The sequence below is a fragment of the Brachionichthys hirsutus genome, chromosome 2 (genome assembly GCF_040956055.1).
Source record: "Brachionichthys hirsutus isolate HB-005 chromosome 2, CSIRO-AGI_Bhir_v1, whole genome shotgun sequence".
Taxonomy (NCBI): domain Eukaryota; kingdom Metazoa; phylum Chordata; class Actinopteri; order Lophiiformes; family Brachionichthyidae; genus Brachionichthys; species Brachionichthys hirsutus.
The window spans coordinates 12,038,018-12,065,904 of NC_090898.1; the positions used below are offsets into that span (position 1 = coordinate 12,038,018).

The 27,887-nt window shown below is 39.3% G+C and overlaps 5 protein-coding genes across 6 annotated transcripts; 1 reads left to right on the forward strand and 4 right to left on the reverse strand.

Annotated features, from left to right (window-relative positions):
• Positions 1 to 947: 947 nt before the first annotated feature.
• On the reverse strand, positions 948 to 3,948 carry LOC137908915 (cytosolic sulfotransferase 1-like). Its single transcript, XM_068753346.1, has 8 exons — positions 3,928 to 3,948; positions 2,776 to 2,914; positions 2,543 to 2,674; positions 1,857 to 1,957; positions 1,608 to 1,734; positions 1,429 to 1,526; positions 1,132 to 1,306; positions 948 to 1,060 (listed from the first exon to the last, which is right to left on the reverse strand). Exons 1-8 carry the CDS (start codon positions 3,946 to 3,948, stop codon positions 948 to 950), a joined length of 906 nt encoding a protein of 301 aa, XP_068609447.1.
• Positions 3,949 to 5,069: 1,121 nt separating this feature from the next.
• LOC137909657 (cytosolic sulfotransferase 1-like) lies at positions 5,070 to 8,114 on the reverse strand. Its single transcript, XM_068754121.1, has 8 exons — positions 8,094 to 8,114; positions 6,916 to 7,054; positions 6,684 to 6,812; positions 6,012 to 6,112; positions 5,762 to 5,888; positions 5,581 to 5,678; positions 5,285 to 5,459; positions 5,070 to 5,182 (listed from the first exon to the last, which is right to left on the reverse strand). Exons 1-8 carry the CDS (start codon positions 8,112 to 8,114, stop codon positions 5,070 to 5,072), a joined length of 903 nt encoding a protein of 300 aa, XP_068610222.1.
• A 1,389-nt stretch (positions 8,115 to 9,503) lies between these two features.
• Positions 9,504 to 11,476, reverse strand: LOC137909228 (cytosolic sulfotransferase 1-like). The gene is made up of 7 exons (XM_068753667.1): positions 11,335 to 11,476; positions 11,102 to 11,233; positions 10,436 to 10,536; positions 10,187 to 10,313; positions 10,008 to 10,105; positions 9,703 to 9,877; positions 9,504 to 9,616 (listed from the first exon to the last, which is right to left on the reverse strand). Exons 1-7 carry the CDS (start codon positions 11,471 to 11,473, stop codon positions 9,504 to 9,506), a joined length of 885 nt encoding a protein of 294 aa, XP_068609768.1. The 5' UTR covers positions 11,474 to 11,476.
• Positions 11,477 to 12,988: 1,512 nt separating this feature from the next.
• Positions 12,989 to 24,698, reverse strand: LOC137907044 (cytosolic sulfotransferase 3-like). Of its 2 annotated transcripts, none has more exons than XM_068751362.1 (8): positions 24,513 to 24,698; positions 16,353 to 16,491; positions 15,647 to 15,775; positions 15,293 to 15,390; positions 14,951 to 15,077; positions 14,773 to 14,870; positions 13,188 to 13,362; positions 12,989 to 13,101 (listed from the first exon to the last, which is right to left on the reverse strand). In XM_068751362.1, exons 2-8 carry the CDS (start codon positions 16,489 to 16,491, stop codon positions 12,989 to 12,991), a joined length of 879 nt encoding a protein of 292 aa, XP_068607463.1. In that variant the 5' UTR covers positions 24,513 to 24,698. The 2 variants fall into 2 exon arrangements, with proteins under 2 accessions (XP_068607463.1, XP_068607455.1); XM_068751354.1 differs by lacking the exon at positions 24,513 to 24,698 and adding an exon at positions 19,859 to 19,882.
• Positions 18,195 to 27,740, forward strand: wdr46 (WD repeat domain 46). The gene is made up of 14 exons (XM_068751342.1): positions 18,195 to 18,251; positions 18,512 to 18,664; positions 21,640 to 21,720; positions 21,824 to 21,936; positions 22,045 to 22,132; positions 22,664 to 22,725; positions 23,492 to 23,596; positions 23,688 to 23,838; positions 24,489 to 24,724; positions 25,670 to 25,823; positions 26,570 to 26,717; positions 26,973 to 27,163; positions 27,253 to 27,366; positions 27,455 to 27,740. Exons 1-14 carry the CDS (start codon positions 18,195 to 18,197, stop codon positions 27,575 to 27,577), a joined length of 1,776 nt encoding a protein of 591 aa, XP_068607443.1. The 3' UTR covers positions 27,578 to 27,740.
• The last annotated feature ends 147 nt before the right edge of the window (positions 27,741 to 27,887 follow it).

Genomic DNA, 27,887 nt, shown 5'->3' on the forward strand with positions numbered 1-27,887 from the left:
TCAGCTGTTGAATAAATATTTGCACTTTCTTTCCTTTGAAATAAGGGTTGAGGTTACTGACTCCGCTCTCCTGTTGTTTTTTCTTCATGATATGTAATCCTGTTATTGTAATTTGAGTGTCAATCTGCCCCTATCTGTTGTAGCTTCCTTTGCTTTCTTCCTTGATTAACTATATATTGATAAATTATATATTTGTGTCTGTGTATTTACGTAGTCAAGGTAAATTCTAGTGTTTTTAGAACGATTTGTCAGAGCAGTCATGGATTGCTTTAAGAATAAGAAAAAATTCAAATTTGAAGCAAAAAGGCGAGCTCCATGGATTCACTCTGAAATTAGATCTCTAAAGTAAACAGTCCAAAGGCTCTGAGAATATGTTCTCAACTAAATTGGATTTCTTGTTTAATCTGGGATTGTCTGTCTCTGTGTTGCCCAGCAATGAACTGGCGGCTTGTCCAGGGTGTACCCCGCCTCTCGGCCATTGACTGCTGAGATAGGCTCCAGCTTGGCCTGCGACCCGATAACGGACAAAGCGGTTGGAAAATTTATTTAATGAATGTTTAATCTGGCAAGACAGCCTCAGAACATATAGAAAGGACCTCTGCAAGGCCAAAACTGATTGCTAATAGCTCTAGGAAAACAAGAGCAATCCAAGATTTCTCTTTGACATTGTAGCTAGGCGAAAAATAAAAGAAGAAGAGAAAAAAACAAGCTCCAACTCTCCTGACCCTTCTATTCCCACAGGTCTCAATAGTGGTGATTTCATGAGCTTCTTCATGAACAAAATCAAATATTTTAAGAACCACACTTATCATGTGACACTGACCTATTCCGAAGCAAAGGAATTGGAGATATGGACGTTACTCTTGATAGGTACGATAATATTACAGACAACTATAACTTGAACTCATGATTCATTCTTCATATATATGCAACCTTCCCATCACTGTTCAGATTTCAGTGCGGAACTGAAGTGTTGGATCTTTCATCTTTCTCTTGTAGTCTTCATCAAACTCTTCATTCTGGGCCACAGTGAAGTGGTTCTTCCAGTCACCAACCTTCCCTGCAGAAGACAAACAGAAACAGGTTATGTATAAGGTTATGTATTTAGTTATTTGTTATTTGCATAATTACCTTTTCTCATGAATTTAGAAATTGTAAAATCCATGTTTGGGAATGACGAATAGTTGAGCATGTCGTTCTGTTTCATATTGTCAAACTGCACCTCATCTATAATTTGTTTCTTCTCTTCAAGTGAGGGAGACAAACCAAGAAAGGAGCAGAGTTTGTCTAATTCTCGTGCACCATCCTAAAATCACCATGAAAAGATACAATTATTTCCAACTAGACAGTTTTAGAAATGTTGCATGAATACAAGCGACCCACAAAGACAACATGAGATACATTATATGATAACCTGTTGAGGTTTACCTCAGTGATATCTTCATAGAACATGTAGTGGAGGTTTGAATAAGTCTCTTTTTTCTTCCACCAGCCGTTCACATGGTCGTACCAGGATCCATAAATCACTAAAGAAACAGAATATATAAAACTGTTCTTCAGTGTTTGTCTCATCCATACTTCTGTTCCACTAAAATACTGATATTTACCTTTTCCATCCATGAATTTGTGGAGATAACTTTTCCAGTCTCCAGGATCAGGCTCAATGAAGTCCATGCGATCAAAGTGAAAAAAGGACACCACGTTGTCTTTGGCATTGCGGGCTACATAGACGATCTAGAAAAGAAACAAAAATGATCTTTGCAAGAGTATTCTCCCCATTCAGTCTTCAAATGGAATCGTCAGTGTTGTTAAATATACTTTAAATATTGTTAACAGAAATCATGCAAACTACTAACCTTGCATGTTTGTTCCCAAAAGGACTTTGGTATCAACTGGACTGGAAGATGCGTTTTAATGATTCGTGGAGAGGTGGGAAGATTCTCTACCAGATCGATTCCTTTATGAAACAGTAAAGATGGAGAAAGCAAAACCTTATAATCTGAAGTCATTATTAAATACTCTTTGTTCTGCTCATATGTGTAAATATAATGTCTTGAAAAGGGATATTAATAGATGCTTACTGTAATAATGCAATTTTTTACACATTTCATGAACTTAAGTTCATGAAATGCTCGTTTAGGATCTCTTGAAGTACAGCAATACCTTGACATACAGTATGATTCATTCCTGGACTCTTAACTCAATTCCGTTATATGTCAAATACATTTTCCCACATAAAATAACTTAACAAATAGAATGTATCTGTTCCGGCCATCTAAAAACATCAAAATCAATACTAATAACATATAAAAACAAAAAAAAAGAGAGAAAAAAAAAGTTTTTAATTGCTATATAGACACACACACACAAATGATATCATAAATGATATACAGTGTTGGTGTAATATAAAATGTTATTTTGATGAGTGAATGGCTGATGAGGAATGGCAGGTGGGGAGTGCAGGCTGTCATAGGTAGGATGGTAGGATGGAGTGTGATGCGTGTTTGTGAAAATAAGATGAGCATATTTTCATTGAGAGAACCTGAATCCAATGCCAATTTGTGCCTAATCTCCAAGAAAGGGACTCTTGTATAGATTGGCATGGATGTCAGTCTGTCTGGGGCTGTCTGACCAAAGTACAGCAGGTCAAGAATGTAGGAGACCCACGTTGTTCCTAAAAGACAGAGAAAAGAAAATACATCTATCTACGGTACACACACATCCATGTCTTTTAAAGGATATACGGCATTTACACTGACTGGCACTTGGACTGACCTGCTTTAGGATATGTTGCAATCAGGATATCATCTGGCCTGGCCTTAAAGTTTTGAACTCTCTCCCAGGTGTCGGTGAAATAATGGGTCAATGAGATGCCATGGAAATCAAACAGTTCTGGTCGGGGAGGTAATTCCATCTACCACAGAAAACAATTACATCAGAGCTGACACAATGTATAATGAATGTGTGAGAGTCTGGCGGGACACTTGGAATATCATACCAATCAATGCCACCCAGAAATTTCACAGCCAGTAAATCCTGAAGTATTAAACAAGTCAGGCCACACAGGTTCATCATACCATGGAGGCAACAGATGGATTTCATATGAAGCAGTTAATAAGTCTTTATTTAACAAAAATAAATAATGGGAAAATAACAGGTTATACACATAATATAAGATGAGCACTTTGGCAGAGAAGGGGAATGAGTGGGTGAGTGAGTAATGGGAGAGAGAACAACACTTGGAATATGAGCATTGTAATCAAGGCGTGGGGCGAACTGGTACGGCGCCAAATTCTGACAAGGAGGTTAAAAACCTAAGTTAAAAGAATTGTGTGGAAAATATCACCATTTACAGACACTAAATCCAAAATGTCTCTAAAGATTAAAAAGAGCTAACAGGAAATTAAATTAATGTTATAAGTATTACTTGTATGTAAAATTCCACTTCACAGCACGCTGCAGGTTTGAGGATCAGTGCTCAGTTAATACGCACTGAGGTGCTGCGGAAGACTAGCAAATGATCAAACAAAGGAGATCTAGAACTTTTGAACACTTCAAAATCCTATACCTGGTAGAAATGGGAAAATATTCGACTATACTTTCAAAATGACAGCCCAGCAGGGTATTATTAAAAGATAAGGTGATGCAATACAGCAAGAAGCATGAACCTGTCCTGAGATTTTTGAAATGTTGGAATCGAATTCTACACTGGGATATAATTTTCCTTCTACTACATGATCCTGGCCCAACAGACCAGCCAACAATAATAATAAAAGAGTGAGAGGTTAAAAGTGACGGCTACTCTTAACATACTCACAGCAGGTTTTGCACATATTTAACTGCAGTTATATGTATTATAAAGTAACAACAGTTTGAATCCTTCTTGAGAATAAGTCCCACAGTATCTTAAGAGAGGTCATTTCATACCTTGGGTTGATCATCAGTCATTCTGATATGCTGGATTCTCCACTGTACATCTGACACTTTTCTTCTGCTTTAATTATTTTTCCTCTTCTGTCTTGTTACACAACAGTCTTGTATTTAATTTAATCTAATTATGTAATTACTATAATTGAGGGGTAAAATGGGTGCAGTAAATGTCCTGGACTCGGAGGGAGAGGCCATAGAGACACACGTAGACAAACAAGCTGATCGGGATCCTGATCAGCTTAATGAAATGAAACTTTTAAATGCTCTCCCAGCAGTTAGAACGGGAGAAGTCTCTTGGACGGGAGGTGAAATGTCTCTAGATTCAAGATTCAAAATTCAAGATACTTTATTATCATTATGCAAACATAATAAAATTGTGTGAAGGCCCACGGCTTAAGGCACTCATCGGAACATAGTCAAAAACAAAAACCAAATTCTCCTTCTTAAAGCAACAATATATATTCTGTATACACAAAGAGAGTGAGAATCAGCAAGCAATAGTGCAAATCAGCAACAGCAGCACAGTGGGACAGGCACAAAGCGTCTAAACCCGAAAGAAAGAAGCCCAGGCTCTTCAGATTCAACATCCAAGGACTGCCATGACCTGGATGAATGAGAATCTACTGCAGCAGCAGATTATAATGACCCGATCAAAGATTTGATGGAGTAAATGTTGCCTTGCTCTATATCCTGCCGCCTTCTGACCTAAAGACATAACAGCGGGTGAATTTCTAGGAGTCCATTTAAAATATAGAACAAAGGACATGTGACGCTCAAATAAGACATTTGACAAAATAAATGGACAAGAAACACATTCACTTGTTTTACATAGACATAGGCAGGATACATTTGGGACACTGTAAAAAGTTAAAGAAAACAGAATGAAAGGATTGACAAAATAATAAAACACACTTTTTATAGAATTGTGCCCAATTTATTGAAAGATTAATTATTTGCTTCACAATATGTTTGATAGTTCACACCTCTGAAGAAAACACAAGCCACACCAATATACGACAGATAAAATTACAGACAACTGATGAATATATTTATTAGATAGAATGTTAGAGTACATTAGAGAATTATAATTTGAAATCATGATTCATTCTTAATAATATATATGCAACCTTTCTGTCTGTTTAGATTTCAGTGCGGAACTGAAGTGTTGGATCTTTCATCTTTCTCTTGTAGTCTTCATCAAACTCTTCATTCTGGGCCACAGTGAAGTGGTTCTTCCAGTCACCAACCTTCCCTGCAGAAGACAAACAGAAACAGGTTTGTTTTTTTACCTTTAGGTGGAGATCTTGGTTTGTATAAGGTTATGTATTTACTTATTTGTTATTTGCATAATTACCTTTTCTCATGAAAGCTGAAATATTGAAATCCATCCATGGGCTTGTAGAATAGTTGACCATATTATTGTGTTTCATATTGTCAAACTGCACTTCATCTGTAATTTGTTTCTTCTCTTCAAGTGAGGGAGACAAACCGAGAAAGGAGCAGAGTTTGTCTAATTCTCGTGCACCATCCTAAAATACAATGAGAAGATACAATTATTTCCAACTAGACAGTTTTAGAAATTTTGCATGAAAACAAGAAACCCACAAAGACAACATGAGATACATTATATGATAACCTGTTGAGGTTTACCTCAGTGATGTCTTCATAGAACATGTAGTGGAGGTTTGAATAAGTCTCTTTTTTCTTCCACCAGCCGTTCACATGGTCGTACCAGGATCCATAAATCACTAAAGAAACAGAATATATAGAACTGTTCTTCAGTGTTTGTCTCATCCATACTTCTCTGTTCCACTCAAAGACTGATATTTACCTTTTCCAGCCATGAATTTGTGGAGGTAGCTATTCCAGTCTCCAGGATCAGGCCTAATCATAATCATACGACCAAAGTGAAAATTAGACACCACGTTGTCTTTGGCATTGCGGGCCAGGTAGATGACCTACAAAGTAAAGAACACTCATATTTTTAAGTATTTTCTCACAAATGGAATAATGAGCCCTGTTGAAGATTATTTGCATTTTGTGCACACAGAAACAATGCAAGTAACACACACACTACTAACCTTGCATGTTTGTTCCCAAAAGGACTTTGGTATGAACTGGACTGGAAGATGCGTTTTAATGATTCGTGGAGAGGTGGGAAGATTCTCTACCAGATCGATTCCTTTATGAAACAGTAAAGATGAAGAAAGCAAAATCATTATAATCTGAAGTCATTTAAATGCCTTTGGACTGCTAATATGTGGTAAATACAATGTCTTGAAACAGCATATTAATGTAGAGCGCGGTCTCGAACTCTCAGCCCGGATGGTAATTTGTGAAAAGCAGGACGATAGGACGATATGAAAGTTTAATTGAATGCAACTCATGAGCTTTATATCATTATTATTATTTATTCAGTGAATGCTATCTCAAGAATGTATTTTGAGTTGTCGATTGAGTAAAACTAGCCTAAACTAACGAAAGAACTGTGAACATTAGTTTTTTTTTTAAAGCCTTTTTTTGTGTGATACCGGATGCGGCCCGACCTCACCCAGACTCTGCCCCCTGCGGCCCCCAAGTAATTTGAGTTTGAGACTCCTGATGTAGAGAATTACTGTAATTATGTAATTTCTCACTGAAGTGAATAAAATACTCTTTTAGCCTAAAATTAAGTAAAAGTCATTGTTGTTCCGAGTGTGTTTCTGACGCATGTTTTTGTAAATATGTTGAATACATTTCATCATTTATCTAACCTGTATCTATATACCCGTCCGTGGTCTCCAAATAAGGGACTCTCTTATTGATTGGGATGGATGTCAGTCTGTCTGGGGATGTCTGCCCAAAGTACAGCAGGTCAAGTATGTAGGAAACCCACGTTGTTCCTAAAAGACAGCAAGAAAGACAAAATTATTCCAAAATGTTTCCCCATTGTGCACATCCATATCTTATAGGAAAGACTCACGTTGACTGATCATGTTGACTAACCTGCTTTGGGATATGTTGCAATCAGGATATCATCTGGCCTGGCCTTAAAGTTTTGAACTCTTTCCCAGGTAGCTGTGACATATTTGGTCATTGAGATGCCATGAAAATCAAACAGTTCAGGTCGGGGAGGTAATTCCATCTACCAAAGAAAACAATTACATCACAGCAGAAACTAGAAAAGCACTCAGGGAGCGCAGAGGAATAAAGATTTTAAATGTCAAAAATTTGACCCATGATTAGTAGTTCTTTTTTATTTCAAGTAAACCTTAATTTTTAATCCTAATTGTTCAAGAAATTCAAATTGTATAGTAAATAATACATACCCTAATAAATATCACAGTTTAAACTTTAAACGCAGTGCAGCTAACTCTTCTCATTAATGCTGAAGACTTGAGTTTCATCTATTTGAAGTGTCACCATGAAGCAGCCTCAAGTTTTTACATTTGACTCAACTGTTTAACATGTTGATCTGATCTGTTCATCAAGATCCGTCCGGAACTTTTTGAGTTATCTTTCTAATGCACGGACAGACAAACAAACATCAGCGATTACATAACCTCTGTTTTGGCGGAGATAAAAAAATAAATGTATTGGCACTGTACTACAGGAATCAAATTCTAACCATTTCATTGTAATGAAAATACCATTTAGATTATGATCCAGATCAGCATGTGGACGGTGTGAATCCAATTACACGGGGAAAGAGCTGCTTGGAGGAGGTCTGCGCTCTGAGTGCTTTTCTAGTTCTTGTCGAAAACCACTGTTCATTCATTCATTCATTCATCTTTTTGAAGATGAGTGGATCACAATAGTCCCATCTCCTGCCACTTATCCAAATCTGGGTCATGGATTACACTGAAGAGTATCCCAGCTGACTGCAAGCGAGAGGCAGGGTACACACTGGGTAAGTCGCCAGATCATCTCAGGGCCACATGGAAACACAGACACCTACCCACGCTCACACTCATGAGACAATTTAGAGAAGCAAGTTCACCTAAGCTGCCTGTTTTTGGAGGTGGGAGGCAGCCGTCCAATTCGGAGCGGACCCACGGAGAATATACAACCTCTGCTCAGACAGGGATTGATCCTGGAGCTTTTTTTGATGTCAGGCAACAGCGCTTCCCACTGCACCACTGTGCTGCCCCCCCACTGTATATTAAGAGACATCAATTACATACCTTGAGTTGATCATCAGACATTCTGACCTGCTGATTCTCCTGCTGCGCATCTAACAACTTTCTTCCACTGGAGTTCTTCTGCCCTCTTGTTCCACAGCATTCTCTAGCTTCTCTTATTTTAATTCCCATTCTAAATTAAACATTTATTCTAATTTACATATGCAAGCAATAGTCAGCAAACTGTGAAAAACTGCAGAAGCAAGTTGAACTACTTCAACAACCACAAAACAATCAGACATCTTCAGCCGCTTATCTGAGGCAAAGCCATGTCTCTCCAAAAAACAGGAAACCCTTTCCTTATTCGTAAACATTGTGACGTGTATATGTTGCCGTTTTTCCATGTGTCGGACATTCGCAGTGTTATTTCATCTTTATTGTTCATAATGAAATTCAGAATCTGCAGTATGTGTGAATAGTTTTGAACCAAAGAACTGAGTCTTTACAACTAAAAGACAAGTAAATACATCAGTAGGTGTGTAAAAGAAAATGTTTAGTAAAATAATTAGTAAGTGTGTTTTCTAGTAAAAAAAAAAAAAAAGATTTCATTTTCAAACGTTCATTTCTTTGTGTTCAGACAATTTAAATACTACAAGAGATTCACAGCAAAATGTTATTTCTCAAATCCATTCAAATAGTAGTTCATGAAACACTTTGAATGTGACACACTTTCTCTTTCTTAGGCACAACAGATTGACAAAGATTAGTAAGTGCCCCACAAACAGTTTCCACATCCTCAGGACAGGAATCACAGAGTGCAAAACTTTGAAGCTCTTCCATCTGCTTCTGACTCTTTCCACGTGAATGCGGACATGAGAAAGTTTTCTTGCATAAACCCTGCATGGTAATCAGATCTAGCCTCAATTGAACCAAATGTTGCAACATGAATATTACAGGTTCCAGTAGATTCTTACTGGTTTACTGTTATTGATTTCACAAATTCATATTTCAGCATTCCAGTTCACTCAAGCTTTAAATTAACAAATGACGCCGGATTTAGCTTCAAGGCCTACTATATTTGTTATAGGTGTACCCGAGAACATGCATTGACAACCAGAGTGTCGCAGAAGTTCAGCAGAAGTGAACATTGAACATCATCATAATGTTGTCAATGCTACAAGAAACATGGCCGAACCTCGGCGCTGATTTTCCTCACCAACTTCTACCTGAATTGTTGTTTATAGGAATGTCTGAACTTTACCAACATTCTCTTCATTGATTACACACATCTGAATGGTATAAAAGAACCAGGAGAGTTCTTGCAATTGTGCACATGGCAGTAAAATCTTGATTGATTGATTGATTGATTAATTGATTGATTGATGTAACACATTGCACTGCCATAATTTACAGAAATGCTACATATCCAGTCGTAGATAAATCTCCACATACACACAGCCTGTTAAGTCCCATTCAGATTTCAGTGCGGAACTGCAGTGTGGGGTCTTTCATCTTTCTCTTGTAGTCTTCATCAAACTCTTCATTCTGGGCAACAGTGAAGTGGTTCTTCCAGTCACCAACCTTCCCTGCAGAACCAAAGAGAATTAATCAGTATATGGCTGAAATCTACTTTTGTTTAATGTGAAACACATGCAGGTATTTGTCAGTTTACCTTTTCTCATGAATTTAGAAATTGTAAAATCCATGTTTGGGAATGACGAATAGTTGAGCATGTCGTTCTGTTTCATATTGTCAAACTGCACTTCATCTATAATTTGTCTCTTCTCTTTAAGTGAGGGAGACAAACCAAGAAAGGAGCAGAATTTGTCTAATTCTCGTGCACCATCCTAAAAACACCATGAAAAGATAAATTTATTTAAAAACTCTCAAATAGACAGTTTTAGAAATGTTGCATGAATACAAGCAACCCACAAAGACAACATGAGATACATTATATGATAACCTGTTGAGGTTTACCTCAGTGATGTCTTCATAGAACATGTAGTGGAGGTTTGAATAAGTCTCTTTTTTCTTCCACCAGCCGTTCACATGGTCGTACCAGGATCCATAAATCACTAAAGAAACAGAATATATAAAACTGTTCTTCAGTGTTTGTCTGATCCATACTTCTGTTCCACTAAAATACTGATATTTACCTTTTCCATCCATGAATTTGTGGAGATAACTTTTCCAGTCTCCAGGATCAGGCTCAAACAAGACCATGCGATCAAAGTGAAAAAAAGACACCACGTTGTCTTTGGCATTGCGGGCTACATAGACGATCTAGAAAAGAAACAAAAATGATCTTTGCAAGAGTATTCTCCCCATTCAGTCTTCAAATGGAATCGTCAGTGTTGTTAAATATACTTTAAATATTGTTAACAGAAATCATGCAAACTACTCACCTTGCATGTTTGTTCCCAAAAGGACTTTGGTATTAACTGGACTGGAAGATGCGTTTTAATGATTCGTGGAGAGTTCGGAAGATTCTCTACCAGATCAATTCCTTTATGAAACAGTAAAGATGGAGAAAGCAAAACCTTATAATCTGAAGTCATTATTAAATACTCTTTGTCCTGCTCATACATGGTAAATATAATATCTTGAAAAAGGATATTAGCTTACTGTAATAATGCAATTTCTCACTTATGTTCATGAAATGCTCCTTTAGGATCTCTAAAAGTACAGCAATACCTTGATATACAGTATAATTCATTCCTGGATTCTTAGAATTAACTCAATTCGCTTACCGGTATATGTCAAATGCATACAAATAACTGAACCAAAAAAAAGGATCCATTCCGGCCGTCTACAAAACATCAAAATCAATGCTAAAACATGTAAAAAAAAGAAAAAAGAAAAAACCATTTTTAATTGCTATATAGACACACACACACAAATGATATCATAAATGATATACAGTGTTGGTGTAATATAAAATGTTATTTTGATGAGTGAATGGCTGATGAGGAATGGCAGGTGGGGAGTGCAGGCTGTCATAGGTAGGATGGTAGGATGGAGTGTGATGCGTGTTTGCGAAAATAAGATGAGCATATTTTCATTGAGAGAACCTGAATCCAATGCCAATGTGTGCCTAATCTCCAAGAAAGGGACTCTTGTATAGATTGGCATGGATGTCAGTCTGTCTGGGGCTGTCTGACCAAAGTACAGCAGGTCAAGAATGTAGGAGACCCACGTTGTTCCTAAAAGACAGAGAAAAGAAAATACATCTATCTACGGTACACACACATCCATGTCTTTTAAAGGATATACGGCATTTACACTGACTGGCACTTGGACTGACCTGCTTTAGGATATGTTGCAATCAGGATATCATCTGGCCTGGCCTTAAAGTTTTGAACTCTCTCCCAGGTGTCGGTGAAATAATGGGTCATTGAGATGCCATGAAAATCAAACAGTTCTGGTCGGGGAGGTAATTCCATCTGTTAAAGTAAAACATTACAACATTTCACAACAGACAAAACATTTAATCATCGTGTGAGAGGAACACAACTAACACTTTGACTGCAAAGAAAAGAGTCACCATTTACAGACATTGAAGTCAAATGGTTGAATGATTAATGAACCACAAACAAACCTCTAACTGGGCAGCACAGTGGGGCAAATGGTAACGCTGTTGCCAACAACAGTGGGACTGGGACTTTTCTATGTGAAGTTTGTAGGTTCTCCCCTTTTCTGCGTGGGTTCTCTTCCGGGTTCTCCTGCTTCTTCCCACCACCAAAAAAATTCAATGTAGGGGAATTGGTCGCTGTAAAATTGTCTGTATCAGTGTGAATGGTGGCCCGGCATTGACTACTTGAGCTGCCCTGAGCTGGCATCTTATCGTAGTCAGTAGTTAGCTGGGATAGACTCCGGCAACACCTGCGATCAGTCCTTTGGAGAAGTGGCCGAATGCTTAACAAAATTATAACTCTTTAAGGAATCTCTGTTTTCATCAGCTCAACACTTCAGGTTTCACAAGTAATAATCTCCAATTTACAGTAAAGCGCAGTGCAGGATTAAGTAATGCTTAACGAAAAGACGCACTTTGGTCAAATTAACATCAAGACATGAGACGGATTTCTTACCTTTTGCTGTTACAAGCCAAGCTGAATCTTGAATCTTGAATCTTGATTACGCCACAGTCTCAGTCAGAAGGGACTGTTTTTATGATTCACTCAACTTGGTGAAGAATGTTCATGTCCAGCCCTTTCTCTCTTTTTGCAGCGTGATTCAGCTCAGCTGTTTCATACTTTGGACTCATAGCAAAAACTGAATTCCTTGGTTCGCATTCACCGTGGTCAATCCTGTGTTGAGTTTGCACGTTCTCTCCACATCTATTTGGGTTCTCTGGCTTCCTCCCATCACCAGAAACATGCAATGTAGGTGACGTGATTCTAAATTACCCATTGGCATGAATGACTGTGTTTGTTTGTTTGTTTGTTTGTATGTTAGCCCTGTGATAAACTGTCAATGTGTCCAGGGCTTACACCACCTCCCGCCCAGTGTCAGCCGGGATGGGCGCCATTCTCTTCAAATTGCAGTATATGCCATATTTTCAGAGAACTACAGGAGTAAAAACGATTGTTGCTGAAATGTTTTGTGCCACTAGCTATTCCAGTCTTACAACAAGTTACATAATCCCATTCCTAGTCAAGAGAACACTTTTACTTTTTATTCGTTTTACTGCAAATATGAAGAACAGTATATAAGATTGACAAACATTTGGATACATTTTAATTCATAACATTAATCTCTGTCTCATTCATAGTGAACAAAAATGCATATGGCAGTAAAATCTTGATTGATTGATTGATTGATTGATGTAACACATTTCTTTGCCATAATTTGAACAAAAATATCAAGAAAGCACAAACCACACTTCTGCTAATTCACAGAAATGCTACATATCCAGTCACAGATCAATCTCCACATACACACAGCCTGTTAAGTCCCGTTCAGATTTCAGTGCGGAACTGCAGTGTGGGGTCTTTCATCTTTCTCTTGTAGTCTTCATCAAACTCTTCATTCTGGGCCACAGTGAAGTGGTTCTTCCAGTCACCAACCTTCCCTTCAGAACCAAAGAGAATTAATCAGTATATGGCTGAAATCTACTTTTGTTTAATGTGAAACACATGCAGGTATTTGTCAGTTTACCTTTTCTCATGAATTTAGAAATGGTAAAATCCATGTTTGGGAATGACGAATAGTTCAGCATGTCGTTCTTTCTCATACTATCAAACTGCACTTCACCTCTAATTTGTTTCTTCTCTTCAATTGATGGCGACAAACCAAGAAAGGAGCAGAGTTTGTCTATTTCACGTTCCGTATTCTGGAAACAAAGTGGCCATATGAGTTACACTGTAACTATCATTCTCTGAGTGGACAGATAGTTTCTCATCAATTGAGTTATTGAATATTGGTTTTATATGTATTTGTATTGTTAAATTTGTATTTGTAATGTTAAATTTGTATTTGTCTTGTTAAATTTGTATTTGTATTGTTAAATTTGTATTTGTATTGTTAAATTTGTATTGTTAATGAAATGCTCCTCTTAGACAGGATGTTTGACTTTATTTGTACTGTAATACATGCTACTGTGTGACTGTACTTGTACTCGAACATTGTATCTAATAAATATATTCATCATCATCAGTGGACAGATAGTTTCTCCTTGTAGCTACATAATCCAATTTTGAGGATTTATCTCTGGATGACATTGTTGTTTTTACGAGACACATCAGCTGCATTGACATGCATTCACTCATAGAACTACATCTATATCTTATTAAGACCATCCCACTCACCTATCGACATATTCTGTATGTACATAACTTCTGAAAGATGGCTCTCAATACTAAAACCATCACCTTTCTATCCAAGAAACAAATTATATAGTCATGTACAATGTGCAAACTCTGAGCCGGCGGGAACAATCACATATCATCAAATGCTGACATGTCCTCAGGCATATAAGGACACACCAACAGCCGTGATGACAGAAACTCACGAGCCATACAAATAAGGATCTAACTACAGGGGTGAAAGATTTGCTCAAGTTAGCCGACACCAGGCTTATTTGTATAAGTGGATGCCCAGTCAGGTCCCTGTTCCTGACTATAGACAATGTCCACTGGGTCGCACAAAAACACCAACCCCATGAGGGGAGAGGAGGATGTTACCATATTTATATTGATATAACTGGATCAATGCACATAGAGCTGTCCGAACACGTAAGTGCAGTGCAGCTCATAGGAAGATGTGCTATTTTCACAGTGCCACGGAAGTCAGAACTTTATGGGTTGTTATGGACTTTTAGTTTAAAGGAATTAGATCATTTGAACTGAGCACAAGTATTGCATTAAAACAGATAACATATAGTGTAGACAATAATTTATGTTATTTATTTGCTAGGGTTAAATATTGAATATATAAAGCGGTGACGATGGACTCTTATGTTGAAGTCACCGGAAGTGACAGTTGTTTTTCCCTGCTGCTTGCTTGATTACCGGACGTTATGAACGCGTCGAGTGCTACAGATGTTTTGTTCGATAAAAGGATCAGAAAATACATCCGTCTCCATCGTCTTTGAAGCTTTCAGTATACAACATGGGTAGAGCATGGCCTAATGGCAAGAGTGCAGCTGCGCCCACTCCTCAACATTATTGCATGCTGGATGATGTCTCTTGTGATCCGGTGTGATCGCCAAATCAGAAGAACTAACACAAAGAACTTGTAGTACCTCAATCATGTCTTCATAGAACATATAATGGAGTTTTGAATAAGTCTGTTTCTTCTTCCACCAACCATTCACATGATCATACCAGGATCCAAACACCACTACAGCACAGAGAAAAAAAAATGCACACTTTGTTAATATCTAGTAAAAACATCCTTATATCCTTATAATTCATCAATACCCTTTCCCTCCATGAATCTGTTGAGGTAGCTGTTCCAGTCTCCAGGCTCTGGTTGTCTTACGTCCATGCTGTCAAAGTGAAAATAAGAAACCACATTGTCTTTGGCGTTGCGAGCTACATAGACGATCTGCAAAAGAAAAAAAACCACTTCATTACGTGAGACATATTTGGACACATATTTTATGTAGAGCCTTGAAGCAGACGTCGCAAATTAACTTTCCCCTCATTTATCCTTTATGCTAAATTATGCCGCCTTACTGTCGCATAAGTTACTTCTGCCCTCTACTATCTCACTTTGTGATCATATCTTGATATTCTGTAATTGATTCACAAACTACTGACCTTGCAGTTTTGCTCCGAAAAGGATTTTGGCACAAGTTGGATCGGTAAATGAGTTTTTATGAGTCGTGGAGAGGGAAGTTTTTCTGCCAAGTCAACTCCTGCATGGTGTTGCAATGGTATAAGTTAATAAAACCCTGGTCCGGGGAGGTGCTTTAATATTTTTGAACCACTATTGCATGTTAAATATTGTCTTGATAGAGAAGAGCAACTAAATATTTACTTTACAGATTCAATTATTACAAAATATAGTGCATTGAAATTTAACTACCGGTAAAAGAAAAATAATTTGAATCAATTTCATGTTTTGATGTATGTTTGAGAAATGTGGTGAGCGTGTTTGTTCAGGTGTTCAACCTGCATCCATAGTTGGGTCACTGATCTCCAAGAAAGCCACTCTCTCATGTATTGGGATGGATGTCAGTCTGTCTGGGGCTGTCTGACCAAAGTAAAGCAGTTCAAGGATGTAGGACACCCATGTTGTTCCTGAAAGAAAGATGGAGAAATAAATATGTTCTCGAGCATAATTTGTCCTGTAATACTTTTTGAAAACCGAAACTATATTTCCCATAAGAAATAATGGCAACTTGAATAATCCGTTCATACGCACCAAGTAAATGACCATTTACATGCCTACAGTTATATTAATATGTAACGACAATGTGTATCTTAGCAATAGATAACACATTAAAATGTAAATTATATGAAAAACAAAAGCATAATAAAAATACATTTAATCCAATTGTGTATCATTTATATACCGTTTTGGCTGTGGTGGGGGAGGGACAGAAGGAAGCGGGGAAGGGTTATTCCTTTGAAAGGGAGTCTCCCTCCATGAAATGACTGGGAAACTGTCATTCTGGGTTTTTCCCCTTCTCTTTCTCTTTAGCTCAATTTTCTTGAGAAAAGTCCAAATCATTGATTTTGCCATACCGTAACAAGATCCGAGACACGGACGCCTTTTTCAGATTTGCCGATTATTTCCTTCGTTCGCGTGTGTTTGACTTCCGTGGCATTCGAGGTTCCACTAGCTATAAATCGTTTACGCTGCCTGATCACTGACCTGCTTTAGGATATGTTGCAATCAGGATATCATCTGGCCTGGCCTTAAAGTTTTGAACCTTCTCCCATGTGTCGGTGAAATAGTTGGCCATTAAGATCCCATGAAAATCAAACAGTTTAGTTCGAGGAGGTATTTCCATCTGCCAAAATAAACAATTGCATCACAAGAGACACAATGAATTATAATGAGAGGAATCAGGCTGCAACAATTGTACAGAAAATACAACAATGGTTCACCATCGATTACATTCAGTACACGGACATCAGAGAACGAAAGAACACATTTTCTCTGTGGTCAGAAAGCTCAGCATTTCCTGTTGGCATGTTGAAGAGTTAAAAAGGCTGTTGAACAGAAAATATACAGTAGCTTTTCAAAAACTTGAATTTGGTGACATACCTTTGTCAAATCAGTGGATTTTCTGATTGTGGTTTTTAAGTTGCTTTTCGTTCCTGTTCTTGTACTCTGTGGTTTCAGACAAGCAAAATAGTACTGAGTGACCTATACGCCCGAGTGTTGTACATGTGTTTATGTTGTGTGTTGTCCTTTGCCCCTGCAGGTTACACCACCTGTCCTCTGCCCAAGACAGTCTAGCGGTACGAGTGGGATAGATGGCAGCATCTGAGCTGTGTGTTAAACTCTAGTAGTTTACTTTCTTTAAAAACACAAATTAGTTCATCCAGTCGTGTGTGTCAGACTACCAGAGTCGATTAAATTAAAAACTCCATGCCAAATCAGGTTTTGTGTTCATGCTTGCTACTTTGTTTTGCCAAACTGTCACACAGACATCTATGGCTCTTAAAAACAATTCACCCACAGTGATGTAGTTCAAAGTGCAGAAGGAGATTTGTCTAACTTGATAGCTAGTTAAACATTAAGAGGAAGAGATCTGATGTTTTATTTCCTGGTAGTGTGTGCCAAAGTATTGCACCATAGTTGACAAAAGCCACATTTTTGATTTTCATGACTGAGGGAAAACCTCCAATAAACTGTCAACTGATTAACACAGTGTTCTTCAAGGTAAATGGCAAAGTAAGGAGTTGGAAGCGTGCTTTCCAACTTAGAACTTAATGGAGGAGGACCGTGAAGTAAATTCTGGGTTCAACAGGAAGCCAGTGCAGCTAAACTGGGCTAATGTTTGATCTCTTCTTGGTTCTGGTTAAAAGTCAAGCGAGCAGAGATTTGAATGTTTTTGTGACTCTTTTTTTTTAGAAATACAGTACTACTAATCGCTCTCTCTCGCTCTCTCTCTCTCTCTCTCTCTCTCTATCTTTCTCTCTCTCTGTCTCTCTCTCTCTCCTTTAAACCCAACCAATAAAATTTGCTCTAGATTGCTGTGTTGTTGTTGTTGTTTTTAAAATAAGTCTTCATTTCCTCAACACTATTGCAAATTGCTTGATTTTGCTGGAACTATTATACTACAAAATAAAGACTAAAAATATACTCAAACTCCACTTATATTGGAAAATACCAGTGCTATGAAAATAACTCCTATCTACTGTATAATGTAAAAAGAAAAAATACTGATTTGTATGCTATTTTTTGGGGTATGAAGTGAAATAGGGTTGCCAGTAGGTGGCACTACTATGAAGAAGAAGAAATTGGGGGGGAAAAAACAGCATCGCATATATTTGGTTGGGGTTATTTTTTTCCCCTTCCATTTTTTATTTGTTTCCCCTTCCATTATTTATTTAGACACTACAGGGAGTTGAGGAAAGGAGCCGATTCCACACCCCGGATCAGTAGGAGGCGGTGGCCTCTTTGCAAAGGTGGCCAGCCGCCGATAAACACCAAAAGAAGAAGAAGATATTACGTCACCGGAAGTGATCAACGTATACAACAAAAATGGCGTCTTCCACTGAACCCGTCGTGACTCTTACACACGTGGGGAAACAGAAAAAGGTAAATTCAAATTATAAGAGGACGTCACTGCAATCATGTTTATTTAAAAAAAAAAAAAACGTTCCAGCTGTACCAAAATGCACTTTTGAGTTTGACAGACGCAACGGAGCGTTGCCTGATTCGCTGCAAATAGCACGGGGTGATGTGGGGCGAGCGGCTTCGTGGCTTGTTTAAGATAAACCAGACTCTGTTCTCGTTCATAAACTCTATTCTGTCGTTAAAGTTACCGCTCCTGACCGTCTATTGGTTTTGTCTCTCAGCCTCCAGTCCGTTACTGGCAGGAACAACGGGAGGAGGGAAAAGATGGAAATAAAGTGTTACAGGACGGGCAAGGGAAGCCTGAAAAGAAACGGAAAGCGACGAAAAGAAAGCAGGAAAACCAAGAAACAGATGAAAGAAAGGTCATATCAGGGGTAAGTATAGTGATTATGCAATAATTCTGTCTAAAGAATGTCATAAGATTTTGATGCAAGATGCTGACCTTTTAATTCAGTGGCATTTTTGGCCACACTCGTGTTTGCAGCAGTTGCCAGTTTCATGGTATGTAATTTGTTGGTTCAACTATGAAAATGTGCTTATTTACGGCTTTATAATAAAAATAAAAGAATCATTATTACTCCTTTGCTGTACTGAAGCATGTGCAGCAGGGGAAAGGCTGTTAAAAGGTCGTTGCTCCCCTTTCCCCAGAAAGAAAGCAAAAGAAAGCCTTTCTGAAAAGTGGTTGTTAAATGTACATGATTTCTCTTCTGTTTTTGTTGGTCAAAGGGAAATTCTTTTTTTTTCTTATAGAGAAATTCGTTTTTATACTTTTCCTCATTTATTTTCAGACATAAGAATAACATCGCTCTTATTTTCTTCATTTACATCAAGAAACTGGGTTTTCTAGTCACCTGTTTGTTCACATGACGGACCTTAAAAGTTTAATTATTCTTCAAAACAACTAGCACACGCTATACAATACAAATAACAATTAAATAATAATAATAATAAAATAAAATAAATAAACAGAAATAAAACAGGGTTACTGTTCAGATTAAGAGGAAATTAAAAGTCCTGACAGCTTCCACACAAACAATGCAAAACAGATGCATAGCAAATAATTTTGCCATGATAGCTTACATTTAAAATATTACACGTCTCTCAAATGATACCTGTCTTGAAAGCTCATGATTTATGCTTATTAAAGCAAGTCCATTGAGACGCTCTTGTGACATCGTGGATCTCAGGTAAGTTTTTATAAGCTTTAGTTTGGAGAAGCTCCTCTCTGCAGCAGCAACTGTCACTGGAGTAGTGAGAGCAATTCTCACGGCCACCCACATGTTAGGATGAATCTCCTTCAGTTTATTCTCCTGTATGAAACTGAGGAGTTCCAAGGTTGTCATTTGGGGTTTGGGCAAATCTGGGAATGATTGCAACTCCAGTGCCAGTTCCTGTTCATCCAGGTCGGACTGCCCATTCCAGCTCAGGGCACTGCTCAGTCTCTCACACGGCTTTTCCAGCTCTTCCTTGGGCAGCTGATGGAAGTTGACAAGCACACTGAACTTTTTCTCGACTTCACCCATTGTCTGTGATCTTTCCCTTAGTGACACAATGCAGACATCTACCACCATATTGAAAAAGGAAATCTCCATTTTCCTCAGTGCATCGGTCAGTTCCTCATCAGGAGCCTCATAGGAGAACTGTCTCTTAGTCTCTTCTGCTTAAGAACAGCTTCAACGTTCATCTCCTCACACATTTCTTTGGCAGATGCTCGTGCAGAAGCAAATCCAGTGTCTCTGTAGCTGGTAAGAGAGGCTTCAGTTTTCTTCAGGAGATCAACTGCAACATCCATCTGCATTGTCTCAGACTGCAATAACTTGTTGAATTTCTGTCAGGATGTCATGCCATATCACAGTACAGACAGAGAAACGGAATGATGCAACCTCTTCAGCTAAAGACTGCCTCAATTTTTATCACTGGATCTGTGGTGTGGTCTCTCACTTCCAAAAGTGCATCTCTGACTTTTGCAGCCTGGTATCTCACAGCCTGTACACTGTTGATCCCACCTAGTATCTGACCAGGATTTCAGTGTTGTTTGGACATGTGTTTTTAAGATGGACCATCTCTGAGTGGAGGCAGAAAATAGTGTGAAAAGCTTCTGCAGGTAGCCAAAGTAACCACTGGCATCTGCAGAGCTTTTTGCCGCATCAGCTACCACCAGATTTACTGTGTGTGCACTGCGTGGCACAAATAAAGCTCTTGGATTTATTATGCTGTGTTCTTCTGGCATGTACGCACATCACTGAACAGAAAGAAGTAGAGAATATCTGTAAAGACAGATAAGCCACGGTATAATGGCGTTCTACCGTCGTATGGAGAGGGAAACTATTCCAGCTTCGACGCTGCACACGGAGATGACTCATTCAAAGGCGTCGGAGAACCATGGTGTGTTCATGAAAATAGGACATGTGACAACTCGCGTCAGAACGAACAATTATCGGCTGAAAACGCGTCTGAGCCGTGCAACGCCAAACTAATAATATGGGATTTCTAACATACGTTTTATTAGTTTATTATTTTCCTTTTTTTTTATTATTTAAATATATATATATTTGCGAGGCTTGGAGTGGCGCCCCCTCCAGCAGGTGGCGCCCTAGGCAATCGCCTAGCTTGCCTATGCCTAGAGCCGGCTCTGTCTGCCAGTCTACAGTCCTTTGAGGGGCTTTCTATGGAATTCAAGGGAGTGGAATGTAGTTTCCAACTGCAGTAGACAAAAAACGTTTTGATTTCCTCCGCTGAGGCGAGGTGGAAGTTATGTAATTTCCGGCGCTTGTCCGTCCGTCTGTTGGCAAGATAACTCACAGAGTTCTGGACAGAAGAATATTTAATTTTAACATTGAAAAGCTCATTTTATTAAAAAATCTGTTAAAAACACACAGTAACTCTGAATTACTTTTTCGTGGTTGGTGTATAAAGATACAAAGAAGAATTTAGAACCTTTTGGTGATGATCCAGAGCACCCTGTGGATGGTGTAAATACAATTAGGGGGGGAATGAGCTGCTCGGAAGAGGTCTGCGCTCCCTGAGGGCTTTTCTAGTTTGTTGTGTTTTCAGCGTTAATCTAGAGTATGTTCAATCTCTAAACTGTGTCCTGTGTGTCTGATAAATTCATTAATACAATCGATAAACTTATCCTGAGTAATTCCTCACTACATTTGGGTCTAGTGCAGAATAAAATTAATTTAATTTTGGAATAGGATGAATATATATAGTTGGATTATTATAGGATTACAGTTTGCCTTTTGTCGCACAAGTGTTGCATCCAAATCAGTGACTTGCCTTAATGTATGTTAACAAAATAAATGTATATATATATATTTGTTTTTAATTATTGTTTATATTTCTTCAGAAATCTGACCCTTTCCCTGGGCCTGCTGCTATTCCAGAAGAAAATATACAGAAGTTCAAGAGGAAAGAGAAAATTAAAAAGGTAATTACTTCATTTATGCATAATTTAGAATTTCTATTTAACAACCAGCGATTGCTTTTGTCACTTGCCAACATCTCATTCCTCTATTTTATCTTCCTGTTAGCCTCGCCACGAACACTACAAGCTGAGGGACATGATCCAGCATTCAGAAGTGTCTTCAGCAATGGCCCAGAAGCAAGCTGCCAGATTTGACCTCCTACTACCAGAAGACGCTGGGTAATGTCTTCTAAAGGTTGCTGCTGTGTGACTGTGCAGAAATAAAATTCAGCAAAATGTCACTTTAAGCGTGCTCTTCAAATGCAACATTTCCCCCTCTAAACTCAGGTTCCTAGAAGGAGATGAAGACGAGGACACGTGCACGATATCTCAGGAAGATATCACAGATGCTGTGGATATAACGTCTGGAGCAAAGGTGCTACACAGTCTGGACACCAGTGTAGATGCTGGGAGGTTGAGTGTAAAATGTCACTGTTTTGAGTTCAGTGGAAATATGGGCAGGGCAAATGTAAGGAATGTTCCTCTATTTGCCCTGTAAGGTGTGTTACAAGATAAGGTCTGAGGGGAATATTTGCTCAACAGAGTGCCTTCCTGTGGTTAAATGCGTGCATTTTAATGTCCGTCTCTTTTTCACAACAGAAAACTAATGCACACTTTTAGTTTGTCTCAAAAAGCTAACTAAAGGAGCCTCTGCATACCTCGATCCCTCAATCCAACACAACTGTTTAGCTTACCTAGCACGTACAGGTTCAATCAAAACCAGTTCAAACCGGTTCAGTTCGCCCTATTGTGCAATGTTAACGGCATTCATAAATAATCATGTATCCGCCACTTCACCCTCATCCAAAGAAAAGTTTCTTCTTGGTTTTAATTTAACTATTCTGTGTCATCCTGTCAAATCATACTTTCATTAATTTGTTGTTTTTCTCTCCCACTTCCTCCTCAGTATTTTAATCTGAAATTGCCTCAGTTTGGACCGTATCGAGTGGATTACAGCAAGACTGGACGGTTCGTAATGCATTCCATAATGATGGAAGTGTTTGTCTTAGACTTGCTCTCATGCTATTCCTTCAAGTTGCATCATAGACAGATTAACCCTTAGCTCAGCACAAAAGTATCTGCAACAATATAACCTCAACAGACGGCATCTCTGGATTAAACGAAACATCCATTATTCATTTTCTTAATGGCAACTGGCCTCTTACGGTCCAAACTATTGAAGTCCGTGGTAGCGAGCAGCTGCACAGCCGTGTCTCTCTCTGTCCATCTGACCTACATTCACTTCCTACTCTTTCAGTTTTGGAAATGACCATCTTTCTAGTTGCTAAATGTGCAGGCGTTAACCAGGGTTGTGAAAGTAGCTTACAGTGGGTTTTGCAGCTTGCTTTAAAAACAGCTGCCTGCTCCATCTGGAAGTGACAGAAAAGAGAGAGAGAACCCAAACAGTAATATGGAGGTTTTAAACTCCCAAGTAATGAAATACTGACCTGACACGAGGAACAATTGTTTGAAACAAGAAAGGAAAACAATATTTCAGTGTCAACAAGTGATTTAAATGTACTGTCACGGCGACGGCCGGCATGCATGCATAGCCACGACACCTAATGCACAATTGTAGGAAAGCCTCCCACGTTTGCGGCAATAGTAGCAACATTCCTCTGACAAATGCTGCTCCGGTTCATTTCTCTGCTAATTCATCGCTATGGGAAACATCACATTACAGTTGTGGAAGACATGTTGACTTTAACGTAATTGTGCATTTCCTTCTCTTTAGTCACCTGTTGCTCGGCGGGAGGCGAGGCCACATTGCTTGTGTAGACTGGCAGTCCAAACGTCTGATGTGTGAGATAAACGTGATGGAATCCGTGAATGATGTAAAGTATGTTATCTTTGTGCAGCACTGCCCTTTGTCTTGTTTCACCTTTCAGGAGTTGTGATTTCTCTCTTTGCGCTGCTTCTCTCTCCTGTAGGTGGCTCCACAGTGAGGCCATGTGTGCCGTGGCTCAGAAGAAGTGGCTGTATATCTATGACGCCAATGGAATAGAGCTTCACTGCATACGCAAATTCAATGACGTCCTTCGAATGCAGTTTCTGCCCTACCACTTCCTGCTTGCCACAGCCGTAGGTTGAATAAGACAATAGTTTCGTGTTTCACCCAACTTGTGTTCAATGTTTGTTTTAATTATATTGACACAACAAAAGCGTCTCTTTGGATTAAGGCTGAATTCAGCCCGAACAGCAGTAAATGGTAAATGGACTGCACTTATATAGCGCCTTTCCACCGCTTCGCGGTGCTCAAGGCGCTTTACATGAGGCCTCACATTCACCCATTCACACACACATTCATACTCCAGTGGGCGACTGCTGCCATGCAAGGTGCGGCCAGACCCACTGGGAGCAATTTGGGGTTCAGTGTATTTGTCTCATCAGGAACAAGTCTCATAAAGGGTCATCTTTGTCTTTCAATGCAGAAGCGTATATGTATATTATAATATATAATAATAGGCCTTCAGAAGGTTAAAGTACACTGAATTAGAAAAAGTATGTTGTATGTCTTTGTGTTGATTCAAGACCCTGACAAGGAGGACAAATAAACACGTGGAGTTTTAAAGTATCTGAACGTCCTGAAATTATCTCCATCTGAAAAAAGTGAAAGCCATCAAAGGCAAACACAATTACCAGAAGTGCTATTTCCCAGGTCCTTTTAAAACGAGTCGAGCAACAAAAAATATTGTCTGTGGACCTATTTTTGTTCTCATTGTGGTCCTCAGAGCGCTACAGGCTTCCTGCAGTACCTGGATGTGTCTGTGGGGAAGGAAGTGGCAGCCATCTGCACCAAAGCTGGCCGCCTGGACGTGATGTGTCAGAACCTACACAATGCCGTCATCCACCTGGGTCACCACAATGGCACGGTCTCCCTCTGGTCGCCCAATCAGAGAGAACCCCTGGTCAAGATGCTCTGTCATCAAGGAGGCGTGCGATCTCTGGCCGTAGACAAGACGGGCACGTGAGTAACTGAAACGTTTCTCTTTTGAGAATAGAATAAGTATGGTTGATCCTGCTATCCGGCTGCAACAATAGAAGATTACAACAACCATGTTTTATTTCTCATTAACATGCACATTAAGTTCTCTTAATAAGACACACAGCCGATCACAGGCGATATCAGCAGTGTGCGTACGCCAGTTGAGGTGAAACTCACAACATGCAGTTTAGCGTGGAAGGTTTACAGGAAACTGTCGAGCGTTCAAGACAAAGAGAGAATGCTTGGATTAACTACAAAGCCACAAGCGGCGAGAAGAAAAAATGTTTTACAGGAAGTGGTGCAATAAAGACTGGTTGGTCGTTTTCCTGCAGCACACATCCAACCAGTATTTATATGACGGTTTGAAATAGTGCCAGCATTAACAGCAGCATTGTCGAGGACTGCATGAAATAAATCTCTGAAATCACACAGAGTAGTCTCTCGAGGATATCCACGACGCAGATGAGCACGGGCATGTTTGTGCGCACAAAGGAGGGGGTGTAGTTTTTCAATTTCATTGTACTTGTTGTAATAACAAAGACCTATCCTTGTCTGTAATTTTATTTTATACATTTTTAGGACTGCATGCCATTAGTTTTACTTTTGTCTCTGGTGATTAATTCTGATGATCTGAGCTCAGTTGTGGTTTTATTCTGTAATCGTTTTCTACAGTCGTTTCTGATCATCCCTTCTGATCAGTTCCAGGCCTCGGCTAGATCCTGTTTAAGGAACTTGACAAATTTCAGATGGTTTATACGCTCATTCTTTGTCATTTCTTCTTGTAAGCACTCAACAATATGTTTTGTTTTGTTTTTCTGGGTCATTGACAAACGAGCAGAATAAGTCCACAAGTTGTGGACCTGCTTCACAGGATAATTACTGCAGTATTGACCAGAGAACAATCTGTTTTCTTTCTCTTTTTGGCAGGTACATGGTGACATCTGGTATGGATAAAAAGCTAAAAGTGTACGATATCAGAGCCTTCAAGCCCCTTACGTCGTATTTCATCCCGGCTGGAGCTTCCTGTTTGTCACTGAGCCAGAGGGGGCTGCTCTCTGCAGCCACGGGAGATATTGTTCAGGTCATTAATATTTCCACATTGCACATTTCATGAATTGCCAGTGAAATGCCGTCTAGCACACGGATGGATTTGGAGCAGTGGTTTGTACTCATTAGCATAATTAGCTGCAACATTTTTGTTTCTTGCAAAATGGGATACGGACACTGGATGTCGAGAAGGAAATGTCAAATTATCGTCAAATTGCTGATCGGTGGCATCTGTTTATAAGGAAACGGGAACTGTTCTGAGGCTCGAGTCTGGTTAATGTTAACCAGCCATTAATTTCCTGTAACAGCACAGAGACACACAATGGATCTTTTTCATTGAGATTTGGAAAGGACTGTATTCATACTTTCTCTGTAGAGCATATAAAGTGCTCAAGAATGCTGTAGGGAAAAGTAAAGATGTGCAAAGAAAACCCAGAGTGGGAGAGCGCAGGCGTTCAGGTGAATGCGTAAAAACCACTAAACAGGGTTGCATTCACATTAACCTGTTGTAAAGTTACTCAACACAACTTGTGTAGAACAGCACAAACGATGCATCCCATGCGACTCTTGTTACAGGGAGGCTGAGCTGTGCTCTATCTGTAAAGACAAGCCGGTATGTGGGCTGCGAAAAAGGTCTGCAGAGCTTTCTTCTCTCCAAAGATAGAATGGGACACAGTCATTTATGATCACAATTAGGTGTTGTACAAAAGCACGGGACATCTTATGGCCTTGTTTGTTCCATTCACCCTCACATCCCCTTCATGTGAAAACTCTGTGCAGGTGTACCGGGACGTGTGGAGCACTCCGGTGACTAAACCCTACATGGCTCACAGAGTTGGTGGAACGGTGTGGGGGCTCCACTTCTGTCCTTTTGAAGATGTCCTCGGCGTTGGACACGGAGACGGTTTCACCAGCATGCTTACACCAGGTCCTCCTTTTTTCTTTTTTTTTTTTTTGTAACGTCACAAAACACAAGTAAATAAATGTAAATGTATGTAAAACAACGCGGATGTCTGAAATCAGCTGACCAGCTTCACGTGGGTTTCCGACCTTGTTAAAACACAACGCCATCACTAAGCTGCGTTTAGATGTTTTACCAATCATTTAGGGATACTCCATGCATTTTCTGTGCATTGACACTGTCTTTGACTTTACTTTCATCTTGCCCCATTTGCGTTCACAGGTGCGGGAGAGCCTAACTTTGATGGTCTAGATGCAAATCCATATCGCAGCTCAAAGCAGAGTCAAGAATGGGAGGTTAAAGCCCTGCTGGAGAAGGTCCAGCCAGAGCTCATCAGCCTCAACCCAACTGTCTTGGGGCAGGTTGACCATTCCTCATTTGAGCAAAGGCACCAAGACCGGGTCCAGGCTCTGGTCAGCATTTTACTGGCTCTTCCTCATAATAGGGTTACTGTTCTTCACAGCCTTCTGAAGTCTTTTCTCTCTTTTTGTTGCCGCCTTAGGGCTTTGACCCACTCGCCAAAGAAAAATTTACTCCCAAGTACAAGAAAAAAGGTCGTAGTTCTGCTGGCAATATTGAAAGGCGCAAGAAACAAGTGGCTCATGAGGACCAGAGAGTAAGTCATCCGGAATCCACTTACGTTGTGACATTTCTACGATGGCATTGTTTGACTGGTTATCCTTCTGCCCCCCCCCCCCCTGCAGGATGTAATCAGAAAAACTGTAGAGGGCAAAATGAGAATGAGAAAAGAGAACGAGGAAAGAGAGAAGAAGACTGCTGCAGCGTCATCAAGCCAAAGATCTGCTCTGGACAGATTCAGAAAATAGAGTGTGTGTGTGTGTGTGTGTGTGTGTGTGTGTGTGTGGATAACTTCAGGAACGGCAGTGGCTGATCGAGCAGTTCTACTTTACTGTATTATTAACATGTCTCATGCGTGTCTCCAGAATTTATGTTGTGTTCTTTTCTGTGCTGATTAAAAATAAAAATCCACACAGTTCTTTGATTACCTGACTTTATGCCGGACGTTTCATTCCCTTCATGCTGCTAATGCTTTTTGGCAGGCAGTGATTGGTTTTTGTTTTTGTTTGCTAGGGCATTTGCTGAAAGTTAAGAGACTTTGATTGTTTTTGCAGCGGT